Source organism: Bombina bombina, chromosome 3 (assembly GCF_027579735.1).
Source record: "Bombina bombina isolate aBomBom1 chromosome 3, aBomBom1.pri, whole genome shotgun sequence".
Lineage (NCBI taxonomy): Eukaryota > Metazoa > Chordata > Amphibia > Anura > Bombinatoridae > Bombina > Bombina bombina.
Window position 1 is genome coordinate 243,186,623 of NC_069501.1, and position 13,618 is coordinate 243,200,240.

Genomic DNA, 13,618 nt, shown 5'->3' on the forward strand with positions numbered 1-13,618 from the left:
AGCAACCAGAAGCAAATGAAAAATGAGTCTGAAATAATGTGGAGACAAAAGCGACGCCCATATTTTTTGGCGCCAAATAAGACGCCCACATTATTTGGCGCCTAAATGCTTTTGGCGCCAAAAATGACGCCACATCCGGAACGCCGACATTTTTGGCGCAAAATAACGTCAAAAAAATGACGCAACTTCCGGCGACACGTATGACGCCGGAAACGGAAATTAATTTTTGCGCCAAAAAAATCCGCGCCAAGAATGACGCAATAAAATGAAGCATTTTCAGCCCCCGCGAGCCTAACAGCCCACAGGGAAAAAGTCAAATTTTTGAGGTAAGAAAAATATGATAATTAAAGCATAATCCCAAATATGAAACTGACTGTCTGGAAATAAGGAAAGTTGAACATTCTGAGTCAAGGCAAATAAATGTTTGAATACATATATTTAGAACTTTATAAATAAAGTGCCCAACCATAGCTTAGAGTGTCACAGAAAATAAGACTTACTTACCCCAGGACACTCATCTACATGTTTGTAGAAAGCCAAACCAGTACTGAAACGAGAATCAGTAGAGGAAATGGTAAATATAAGAGTATATCGTCGATCTGAAAAGGGAGGTAAGAGATGAATCTCTACGACCGATAACAGAGAACCTTATGAAATAGACCCCGTAGAAGGAGATCACTGCATTCAATAGGCAATACTCTCCTCACATCCCTCTGACATTCACTGCACGCTGAGAGGAAAACCGGGCTCCAACTTGCTGCGGAGCGCATATCAACGTAGAATCTAGCACAAACTTACTTCACCACCTCCCTTGGAGGCAAAGTTTGTAAAACTGATTTGTGGGTGTGGTGAGGGGTGTATTTATAGGCATTTTAAGGTTTGGGAAACTTTGCCCCTCCTGGTAGGAATGTATATCCCATACGTCACTAGCTCATGGACTCTTGTTAATTACATGAAAGAAACATAATTTATGCTTACCTGATAAGTTCCTTTCTCCTGTAGTGTAGTCAGTCCACGGGTCATCCATTACTTATGGAATATTTCTCTTCCTAACAGGAAACTGCAAGAGAATTACCCAGCAGAGCTTGCTATATAGCTCCTCCCCTCACCTGTCATACTCAGTCATTCGACCAAGCATACGAGAAAGGAGGAACCATAGGGTACAGTGGTGACTGGAGTTTAATTAAAATTTAGACCTGCCGTAAAAACAGGGCGGGCCGTGGACTGACTACACTACAGGAGAAAGGAATTTATCAGGTAAGCATAAATTATGTTTTCTCCTGTTAAGTGTAGTCAGTCCACGGGTCATCCATTACTTATGGAATACCAATACCAAAGCTAAAGTACACGGATGAAGGGAGGGACAAGGCAGGAACATTAAACAGAAGGAACCACTGCCTGAAGTACCTTTCTCCCAAACACAGCCTCCGAGGAAGCAAAAGTGTCAAATTTGTAAAATTTTGAAAAAGTGTGAAGCGAAGACCAAGTCGCAGCCTTGCAAATCTGTTCAACAGAGGCCTCATTTTTAAAGGCCCAGGTGGAAGCCACAGCTCTAGTAGAATGAGCTGTAATCCTTTCAGGAGGCTGCTGTCCAGCAGTCTCATAGGCTAATCGTATTATGCTACGAAGCCAAAAAGAGAGAGAGGTAGTCGAAGCCTTTTGACCTCTCCTCTGTCCAGAATAAACGACAAACAGGGAAGAAGTTTGACGAAAATCCTTGGATGCCTGCATGCAAAAGTCGTTCCTTCTTTGAAGAAGGATTAGGACACAGAGATGGAACAACAATCTCTTGATTGATATTCTTGTTAGTAACTACCTTAGGTAAGAACCCAGGTTTAGTACGCAGAACTACCTTGTCTGAATGGAAAATCAGATAAGGAGAATCACAATGTAAGGCAGATAACTCAGAGACTCTCCGAGCCGAGGAAATAGCCATCAAAAACAGAACTTTCCAAGATAACAACTTGATATCAATGGAATGAAGGGGTTCAAATGGAACGCCTTGAAGAACATTAAGAACTAAGTTTAAGCTCCACGGCGGAGCAACAGACTTAAACACAGGCTTAATCCTAGTTAAAGCCTGACAGAAAGCCTGAACGTCTGGAACTTCAGCCAGACGTTTGTGTAGAAGAATAGACAGAGCAGAAATCTGTCCCTTTAACGAACTAGTAGATAAGCCCTTTTCTAAACCCTCTTGTAGAAAGGAAAATATTCTAGGAATCCTAACCTTACTCCATGAGTAACTCTTGGATTCGCACCAATGTAAATATTTACGCCATATTTTATGGTAAATTTGTCTGGTAACAGGCTTCCTAGCCTGTATTAAGGTATCAATAACCGACTCTGAGAAACCACGCTTTGATAGAATCAAGCGTTCAATCTCCATGCAGTCAGCCTCAGAGAAATTAAATGTGGATGTTTGAAAGGACCCTGAATTAGAAGGTCCTGTCTCAGAGGCAGAGACCACGGTGGACAGGACGACATGTCCACTAGGTCTGCATACCAGGTCCTGCGTGGCCACGCAGGCGCTATCAGAATCACCGAAGCTCTCTCCTGTTTGATCTTGGCAATCAAACGAGGAAGCATTGGGAATGGTGGAAACACATAAGCCATGTTGAAGACCCAAGGGGCTGTCAGAGCATCTATCAGCACCGCTCCCGGGTCCCTGGACCTGGATCCGTAACAAGGAAGCTTGGCGTTCTGACGAGACGCCATGAGATCCAGATCTGGTTTGCCCCAACGACGAACCAGTTGAGCAAAGACCTCCGGATGAAGTTCCCACTCTCCCGGATGAAAAGTCTGGCGACTTAGAAAATCCGCCTCCCAGTTCTCCACGCCTGGGATGTAGATCGCTGACAGGTGGCAAGAGTGAGACTCTGCCCAGCGAATTATCTTTGAGACTTCCAACATCGCTAGGGAACTTCTGGTTCCCCCTTGATGGTTGATGTAAGCCACAGTCGTGATGTTGTCCGACTGAAATCTGATGAACCTCAGAGTTGCTAACTGAGGCCAAGCTAGGAGAGCATTGAAGATTGCTCTTAACTCCAGAATATTTATTGGGAGGAGTTTCTCCTCCTGAGTCCATAATCCCTGAGCTTTCAGGGAATTCCAGACTGCTCCCCAGCCTAGAAGGCTGGCGTCTGTTACAATCGTCCAATCTGGCCTGCGAAAGGTCATCCCCTTGGACAGATGTGGCCGAGAGAGCCACCATAGAAGAGAATCTCTGGTCTCTTGATCCAGATTTAGTGGGGGGGACAAATCTGAGTAATCCCCGTTCCACTGACTTAGCATGCACAATTGCAGCGGTCTGAGATGCAGGCGCGCAAATGGTACTATGTCCATTGCCGCTACCATTAAGCCGATTACTTCCATGCACTGAGCTACTGACGGGTGTGGAATGGAGTGAAGGACACGGCAAGCATTTAGAAGTTTTAATAACCTGGCCTCTGTCAGGTAAATTTTCATCTCTACAGAATCTATAAGAGTCCCTAGAAAGGGAACTCTTGTAAGTGGTAATAGAGAACTCTTTTCCACGTTCACCTTCCACCCATGCGACCTCAGAAATGCCAGAACTATCTCTGTATGAGACTTGGCAGTTTGAAAACTTTACGCTTGTATCAGAATGTCGTCTAGGTACGGAGTCACCGCTATGCCTCGCGGTCTTAGTACCGCCAGAAGTGATCCTAGAATTTTTGTAAAGATTCTTGGAGCCGTAGCTAATCCGAAGGGAAGAGCTACAAACTGTTAATACCTGTCTAGGAAGGCAAATCTCAAATACCGGTAATGGTCCTTGTGAATCGGTATGTGAAGGTAGGCATCCTTTAGGTCCACCGTGGTCATGTACTGACCCTCTTGGATCATGGGAAGGATGGTTCGAATAGTCTCCATTTTGAATGATGGAACTCTTAGAAATTTGTTTAGGATTTTTAAGTCCAAGATTGGTCTGAAGGTTCCCTCTTTTTTGGGAACCACAAATAGATTTGAATAGAATCCCTGCCCGTGTTCCGTCCGAGGAACTGGGTGGACTACCCCCATTAGTAAGAGGTCTTGTACACAGCGTAGAAACGCCTCTATCTTTGTTTGGTTTGCTGATAACCTTGAAAGATGAAATCTCCCCCGTGGAGGAGAAGTCTTGAAGTCCAGGAGATATCCCTGGGATATGATCTCCAACGCCCAGGGATCCTGGACATCTCTTGCCCAAGCCTGGGCGAAGAGAGAAAGTCTGCCCCCCACTAGATCCGTTTCCGGATAGGGGGCCCTCTCTTCATGCTGTTTTGGGGGCAGCAGCAGGTTTCTTGGCCTGCTTGCCCCTGTTCAGGACTGGTTAACTTTCCAGCCCTGCCTGTAACGAGCAACAGCTCCTTTCTGCTTTGGAGCGGAGGAAGTTGATGCTGCTCCTGCCTTGAAGTTACGAAAGGCACGAAAATTAGACTGTTTGGCCTTTGATTTGGAACTGTCCTGAGGTAGAGCATGGCCCTTACCTCCCGTAATGTCAGCAATAATTTCTTTCAAGCCGGGCCCGAATAAGGTCTGCCCTTTGAAAGGAATATTAAGCAATTTAGATTTAGAAGTCACGTCAGCTGACCAGGATTTAAGCCATAGCGCTCTGCGCGCTTGGATGGCGAATCCAGAGTTCTTAGCCGTAAGTTTGGTTAATGCACAACGGCATCAGAAACAAATGCGTTAGCTAGCTTAAGTGTTTTAAGCTTGTTCATTATTTCATCCAATGGAGCTGAGCGAATGGCCTCTTCCAGAGACTCAAACCAGAATGCTGCCGCAGCAGTGACAGGCGCAATGCATGCAAGGGGCTGTAAAATAAAACCTTGTTGAACAAACATTTTCTTAAGGTAACCCTCTAATTTTTTATCCATTGGATCTGAAAAGGCACAACTATCCTCCACCGGGATAGTGGTACGCTTAGCTAAAGTAGAAACTGCTCCCTCCACCTTAGGGACCGTCTGCCATAAGTCTCGTGTGGTGGCGTCAATAGGAAACATTTTCCTAAATATGGGAGGAGGGGTAAAAGGCACACCAGGTCTATCCCACTCCTTGCTAATAATCTCTGTAAGCCTTTTTGGTATAGGAAATACGTCAGTACACACCAGAACCGCATAGTATTTATCCAACCTACATAATTTCTCTGGAATTGCAACCGTGTTACAATCATTCAGAGCCGCTAATACCTCCCCTAGCAATGTGCGGAGGTTCTCTAGCTTAAATTTAAAATTGGAAATTTCTGAATCCAGTCTCCCTGGATCAGATCCGTCACCCACAGAATGAAGCTCTCCGTCCTCACGTTCTGCAAACTGTGACGCAGTATCTGACATGGCTCTCATCTCATCCGCGCGCTCTATCCTTAACCCAGAGCTATCGCGCTTGCCTCTTAAATCTGGCAACTTAGATAATACTTCTGTCATAACAGTAGCTATGTCTTGCAAAGTGATTTGTAAGGGCCTCCCTGATGTACTTGGCGCCACAATATCACGCACCTCCCGAGCGGGAGGCGCAGGTACTGACACGTGAGGAGAGTTAGTCGGCATAACTTCCCCCTCGTCGTCTGGTGATAATTTCTTTACATGTAAAGATTGACTTTTATTCCATCAATGCAATTGGTACACAAATTTCTATTGGGCTCCACATTGGCCTTTAAACATAGTGAACAAAGAGATTCATCTAAGTCAGACATGGATTGCACCCACCAGCAAATGGATGATTAACCCCTTAGTACCCAAAAACGGATAACAATTATATAATTAACGTTTTTCTCACAGTCAAATACACTGTCACAGGACTACTGTGACTGATTACCTCCCTCAAAATGGATTTTGAAGACCCCTGAGCTCTCTAGAGACGATCTGGATCATGGAGGATGAAGTAGACAGATTGTGACTGAATTTTTACTGCGCAAAAACAGAATTTATGTTTACCTGATAAATTACTTTCTCCAACGGTGTGTCCGGTCCACGGCGTCATCCTTACTTGTGGGATATTCTCTTACCCAACAGGAAATGGCAAAGAGCCCAGCAAAGCTGGTCACATGATCCCTCCTAGGCTCCGCCTTCCCCAGTCATTCGACCGACGTAAAGGAGGAATATTTGCATAGGAGAAACCATATGATACCGTGGTGACTGTAGTTAAAGAAAATAAATTATCAGACCTGATTAAAAAAACCAGGGCGGGCCGTGGACCGGACACACCGTTGGAGAAAGTAATTTATCAGGTAAACATAAATTCTGTTTTCTCCAACATAGGTGTGTCCGGTCCACGGCGTCATCCTTACTTGTGGGAACCAATACCAAAGCTTTAGGACACGGATAAGGGAGGGAGCAAATCAGGTCACCTAGATGGAAGGCACCACGGCTTGCAAAACCTTTCTCCCAAAAATAGCCTCAGAAGAAGCAAAAGTATCAAACTTGTAAAATTTAGTAAAAGTGTGCAGTGAAGACCAAGTCGCTGCCTTACATATCTGATCAACAGAAGCCTCGTTCTTGAAGGCCCATGTGGAAGCCACAGCCCTAGTGGAATGAGCTGTGATTCTTTCAGGAGGCTGCCGTCCGGCAGTCTCATAAGCCAATCTGATGATGCTTTTAATCCAAAAAGAGAGAGAGGTAGAAGTTGCTTTTTGACCTCTCCTTTTACCAGAATAAACAACAAACAAGGAAGATGTTTGTCTAAAATCCTTTGTAGCATCTAAATAGAATTTTAGAGCACGGACAACATCCAAATTGTGCAACAAACGTTCCTTCTTTGAAACTGGATTCGGACACAAAGAAGGCACGACTATCTCCTGGTTAATGTTTTTGTTAGAAACAACTTTCGGAAGAAAACCAGGTTTAGTACGTAAAACCACCTTATCTGCATGGAACACCAGATAAGGAGGAGAACACTGCAGAGCAGATAATTCTGAAACTCTTCTAGCAGAAGAAATTGCAACCAAAAACAAAACTTTCCAAGATAATAACTTAATATCAACGGAATGTAAGGGTTCAAACGGAACCCCCTGAAGAACTGAAAGAACTAAATTGAGACTCCAAGGAGGAGTCAAAGGTTTGTAAACAGGCTTGATTCTAACCAGAGCCTGAACAAAGGCTTGAACATCTGGCACAGCTGCCAGCTTTTTGTGAAGTAACACAGACAAGGCAGAAATCTGTCCCTTCAAGGAACTTGCAGATAGTCCTTTCTCCAAACCTTCTTGAAGAAAGGATAGAATCTTAGGAATTTTTACCTTGTCCCAAGGGAATCCTTTAGATTCACACCAACAGATATATTTTTTCCATATTTTGTGGTAAATTTTTCTAGTTACAGGCTTTCTGGCCTGAACAAGAGTATCAATGACAGAATCTGAGAACCCTCGCTTTGATAAGATCAAGGGTTCAATCTCCAAGCAGTCAGTTGGAGTGAGACCAGATTCGGATGTTCGAACGGACCTTGAACAAGAAGGTCTCGTCTCAAAGGTAGCTTCCATGGTGGAGCCGATGACATATTCACCAGGTCTGCATACCAAGTCCTGCGTGGCCACGCAGGAGCTATCAAGATCACCGATGCCCTCTCCTGATTGATCCTGGCTACCAGCCTGGGGATGAGAGGAAACGGCGGGAATACATAAGCTAGTTTGAAGGTCCAAGGTGCTACTAGTGCATCTACTAGAGTCGCCTTGGGATCCCTGGATCTGGACCCGTAGCAAGGAACCTTGAAGTTCTGACGAGAGGCCATCAGATCCATTTCTGGAATGCCCCACAATTGAGTAATTTGGGCAAAGATTTCCGGATGGAGTTCCCACTCCCCCGGATGAAATGTCTGACGACTCAGAAAATCCGCTTCCCAATTTTCCACTCCTGGGATGTGGATTGCAGACAAGTGGCAGGAGTGAGTCTCCGCCCATTGAATGATTTTGGTCACTTCTTCCATCGCCAGGGAACTCCTTGTTCCCCCCTGATGGTTGATGTACGCAACAGTCGTCATGTTGTCTGATTGAAACCGTATGAACTTGGCCTTTGCTAGCTGAGGCCAAGCCTTGAGAGCATTGAATATCGCACTCAGTTCCAGAATATTTATCGGGAGAAGAGATTCTTCCTGAGACCAAAGACCCTGAGCTTTCAGGGGTCCCCAGACCGCGCCCCAGCCCACCAGACTGGCGTCGGTCGTGACAATGACCCACTCTGGTCTGCGGAAGCTCATCCCCTGTGACAGGTTGTCCAGGGACAGCCACCAACGGAGTGAATCTCTGGTCCTCTGATCTACTTGTATCGTCGGAGACAAGTCTGTATAGTCCCCATTCCACTGACTGAGCATGCACAGTTGTAATGGTCTTAGATGAATTCGCACAAAAGGAACTATGTCCATTGCCGCTACCATCAAACCTATTACTTCCATGCACTGCGCTATGGAAGGAAGAGGAACAGAATGAAGTATTTGACAAGAGTTTAGAAGTTTTGATTTTCTGGCCTCTGTCAGAAAAATCCTCATTTCTAAGGAGTCTATTATTGTTCCCAAGAAGGGAACCCTTGTTGACGGAGATAGAGAACTTTTTTCTACGTTCACTTTCCACCCGTGAGATCTGAGAAAGGCCAGGACAATGTCCGTGTGAGCCTTTGCTAGAGGAAGGGACGACGCTTGAATCAGAATGTCGTCCAAGTAAGGTACTACTGCAATGCCCCTTGGTCTTAGCACCGCTAGAAGGGACCCTAGTACCTTTGTGAAAATCCTTGGAGCAGTGGCTAATCCGAACGGAAGTGCCACAAACTGGTAATGCTTGTCCAGGAATGCGAACCTTAGGAACCGATGATGTTCCTCGTGGATAGGAATATGTAGATACGCATCCTTTAAATCCACCGTGGTCATGAATTGACCTTCCTGGATGGAAGGAAGAATTGTTCGAATGGTTTCCATTTTGAACGATGGAACCTTGAGAAACTTGTTTAGGATCTTGAGATCTAAGATTGGTCTGAATGTTCCCTCTTTTTTGGGAACTACGAACAGATTGGAGTAGAACCCCATCCCTTGTTCTCCTAAAGGAACAGGATGAATCACTCCCATTTTTAACAGGTCTTCTACACAATGTAAGAATGCCTGTCTTTTTATGTGGTCTGAAGACAATTGAGACCTGTGGAACCTCCCCCTTGGGGGAAGCCCCTTGAATTCCAGAAGATAACCTTGGGAGACTATTTCTAGTGCCCAAGGATCCAGAACATCTCTTGCCCAAGCCTGAGCGAAGAGAGAGAGTCTGCCCCCCACCAGATCCGGTCCCGGATCGGGGGCCAACATCTCATGCTGTCTTGGTAGCAGTGGCAGGTTTCTTGGCCTGCTTTCCTTTGTTCCAGCCTTGCATTGGTCTCCAGGCTGGCTTGGCAAGTATTACCCTCATGCTTAGAGGACGTAGCACTTGGGGCTGGTCCGTTTCTGCGAAAGGGACGAAAATTAGGTTTATTTTTGGCCTTGAAAGACCTATCCTGAGGAAGGGCGTGGCCCTTGCCCCCAGTGATATCAGAGATAATCTCTTTCAAGTCAGGGCCAAACAGCGTTTTCCCCTTGAAAGGAATGTTAAGCAATTTGTTCTTGGAAGACGCATCCGCTGACCAAGATTTTAACCAAAGCGCTCTGCGCGCCACAATAGCAAAACCAGAATTTTTCGCCGCTAACCTAGCCAATTGCAAAGTGGCGTCTAGGGTGAAAGAATTAGCCAATTTGAGAGCATGAATTCTGTCCATAATCTCCTCATAAGAAGAAGAATTATTATTGAGCGCCTTTTCTAGCTCATCGAACCAGAAACACGCTGCTGTAGTGACAGGAACAATGCATGAAATTGGTTGTAGAAGGTAACCTTGCTGAACAAACATCTTTTTAAGCAAACCTTCTAATTTTTTATCCATAGGATCTTTGAAAGCACAACTATCTTCTATGGGTATAGTGGTGCGTTTGTTTAGAGTAGAAACCGCCCCCTCGACCTTGGGGACTGTCTGCCATAAGTCCTTTCTGGGGTCGACCATAGGAAACAATTTTTTAAATATGGGGGGAGGGACGAAAGGTATACCGGGCCTTTCCCATTCTTTATTTACAATGTCCGCCACCCGCTTGGGTATAGGAAAAGCTTCGGGGGGCCCCGGGACCTCTAGGAACTTGTCCATTTTACATAGTTTCTCTGGAATGACCAAATTCTCACAATCATCCAGAGTGGATAACACCTCCTTAAGCAGAGCGCGGAGATGTTCCAATTTAAATTTAAATGTAATCACATCAGGTTCAGCTTGTTGAGAAATTTTCCCTGAATCTGAAATTTCTCCCTCAGACAAAACCTCCCTGGCCCCCTCAGACTGGGGTAGGGGCCCTTCAGAACCAATATCATCAGCGTCCTCATGCTCTTCAGTATTTTCTAAAACAGAGCAGTCGCGCTTTCGCTGATAAGTGGGCATTTTGGCTAAAATGTTTTTGATAGAATTATCCATTACAGCCGTTAATTGTTGCATAGTAAGGAGTATTGGCGCGCTAGATGTACTAGGGGCCTCCTGTGTGGGCAAGACTGGTGTAGACGAAGGAGGGGATGATGCAGTACCATGCTTACTCCCCTCACTTGAGGAATCATCTTGGGCATCATTTTCTCTAAATTTTGTGTCACCTAAATCACATATATTTAAATGAGAAGGAACCTTGGCTTCCCCACATTCAGAACACAGTCTATCTGGTAGTTCAGACATGTTAAACAGGCAAAAACTTGATAACAAAGTACAAAAAACGTTTTAAAATAAACCGTTACTGTCACTTTAAATTTTAAACTGAACACACTTTATTACTGCAATTGCGAAAAAGTATGAAGGAATTGTTCAAAATTCACCAAAACTTCACCACAGTGTCTTAAAGCCTTAAAAGTATTGCACACCAAATTTGGAAGCTTTAACCCTTAAAATAACGGAACCGGAGCCGTTTTTATATTTAACCCCTTTACAGTCCCTGGTATCTGCTTTGCTGAGACCCAACCAAGCCCAAAGGGGAATACGATACCAAATGACGCCTTCAGAAAGTCTTTTCTATGTATCAGAGCTCCTCACACATGCATCTGCATGTCATGCTTCTCAAAAACAAGTGCGCAATAGAGGCGCGAAAATGAGACTCTGCCTATGATTAGGGAAAGCCCCTAGAGAATAAGGTGTCCAATACAGTGCCTGCCGGTTATTTTACATAATTCCCAAGATTAAAATAATTCCTCAAGGCTATGGAGTATAAAATATGTTTATATATAAATCGATTTAGCCCAGAAAATGTCTACAGTCTTAAAAAGCCCTTGTGAAGCCCTTTTTTTCTTTCTGTAATAAAAATGGCTTACCGGATCCCATAGGGAAAATGACAGCTTCCAGCATTACATCGTCTTGTTAGAATGTGTCATACCTCAAGCAGCAAAAGTCTGCTCACTGTACCCCCAACTGAAGTTAATTCCTCTCAACAGTCCTGTGTGGAAAGTAACGGTTGCTAAAATCATTTTCCTCTTACAAACAGAAATCTTCATCTCTTTTCTGTTTCAGAGTAAATAGTACATACCAGCACTATTTTAAAATAAACTCTTGATTGAATAATAAAAACTACAGTTAAACACTAAAAAAACTCTAAGCCATCTCCGTGGAGATGTTGCCTGTACAACGGCAAAGAGAATGACTGGGGAAGGCGGAGCCTAGGAGGGATCATGTGACCAGCTTTGCTGGGCTCTTTGCCATTTCCTGTTGGGGAAGAGAATATCCCACAAGTAAGGATGACGCCGTGGACCGGACACACCTATGTTGGAGAAAAAGCGCTAAAATAGGACCCTCCCACTCATATTACAACAGTGGGGAAGCTCAGAAACTGTTTCTATGCAGAAAACAAAAATGGCCATGTGGTAAAAATCAAGCCCCAAAAAGTTTCATCACCAAGTACCTCACAAAAAACGATTAACATGCCAGTAAACGTTTTAAACATACATTTGAAAGTTATGTATTATTATTAATAAGCCTGCTACCAGTCACATTTACTGCAGTTAAGGCTCATACATTATTTCAGTATTTACAGTATTTTCAGAGTCAATTCCATTCCTTAGAAAATACATTCAGTGCACACACACACACACACACACATCAGCCTGATACCAGTCGCTATCGCTGCATTTAAGGCTGAACTTACTTTACAATGGCATCAGCAGTATTTTCTCAGTCAATTCCATTCCTCAGAAAATAATTTACTGCACATACCTATTTGTTGCAGGGGGGCCCTGCATGCTATTCCCCTTCTCTGAAGTTACCTCACTTTTCCTCAGATGAGAAACAGCCAGTGGGTCTTAGTTACGTCTGCTAAGGCCATAGAAAAAAACCCAGGCAGATTCTTCTTCTAAAGCTGCCTGAGAATAAACAGCACACTCCGGTGCCATTTAAAAATAACAAACTTTTGATTGTAGAAATAAAACTAAGTTAAAAAACACCACAGATCTCTCACAGCTTCCTATCTGTTAGGCTGCAAGAGAATGACTGAGTATGACAGGTGAGGGGAGGAGCTATATAGCAAGCTCTGCTGGGTAATTCTCTTGCAGTTTCCTGTTAGGAAGAGAAATATTCCATAAGTAATGGATGACCCGTGGACTGACTACACTTAACAGGAGAAACATTGTTCTCACTCCCGTGGAGTTACTTATGAGAGGGCACTCTGCAAGACTGTCAAAAGAACTGAAATAAGGAGGCATTCTGCAAAGCCTTAGATACAAGGTAATCACAGAGGTAAAAAGTATATTAATATAATCGTGTTGGTTATGCAAAAAAAAAAACTAGAGTAGACTGTCCCTTTAAATATGGCTTCTAAACACGCTAAATTGTTTGAACAAGAAATTATTCTACTGGAAACCTACCATCCTCGCAGTTTAAAAGCTTCAGGGATATCAGGATTTATCATTATTGTGCTTGATGATAACACTGATAAGGAACGCCCACCAAAGTCTGAGAGTCGGGCGCCTTTAATAGCAACAACTGGCTGCCTTGATCCATCAAATTTATCAGCCTGTTTAAGAGAAAATACATTTAAAAAATATATATATATTAAGAAAGACCTGTGAGTGCATTTGTTTGTAAGGAATATATATATATATATATATATATATATACACACATATATATACACATACATATATATATACACATATACATATATACATATACATATTATACACACACATATATCCTATATTATAAAAGACAAGTGTTTGTCTGAAGCCGTCATGCGCAGTACAGACCAACACTTGGCCTTAGATTCTATTCTCGCGCACCTCGGCATAGCTGACAGCTGACAGATTGGGAGCGCTAGGTACACAGCATACAAGCAGCGAGAGATAGGGAGCGCGAGCTACTCAACAGCTGTGAGGTCTGCTGCGTGAGAAGCGGCAACGCGCTCCACAGATCTCACAGCTGTTTGTGGCCGACGGGGGCGTCGCGAGGGCCGTGGCCGGGCGTCGCGAGGGCCGTGGCCGGACGGGGTCCCGCGAAGACAGAGCCAGAGAGGGAGCAGGAAGGGGGGGGGGGGGGGGGGGGGGGGGGGGGGGGGGGGGGGGGGGGGGGGGGGGGGGGGGGGGGGGGGGGGGGGGGGGGGGGGGGGGGGGGGGGGGAGCGGCACA

At 44.6% G+C, this 13,618-nt stretch overlaps 1 protein-coding gene across 1 annotated transcript in view; it reads right to left on the reverse strand.

The window, feature by feature from the left end:
• RPA1 (replication protein A1) overlaps positions 1-13,618 on the reverse strand; it is a 303,612-nt gene that overhangs the window by 79,738 nt on the left and 210,256 nt on the right. Inside the window, exon 8 of the mRNA XM_053705235.1 lies at positions 12,860-13,008. Within this exon, the coding sequence (XP_053561210.1) occupies positions 12,860-13,008 (149 nt within the window). The remainder of the gene's footprint in view (positions 1-12,859; positions 13,009-13,618) is intronic.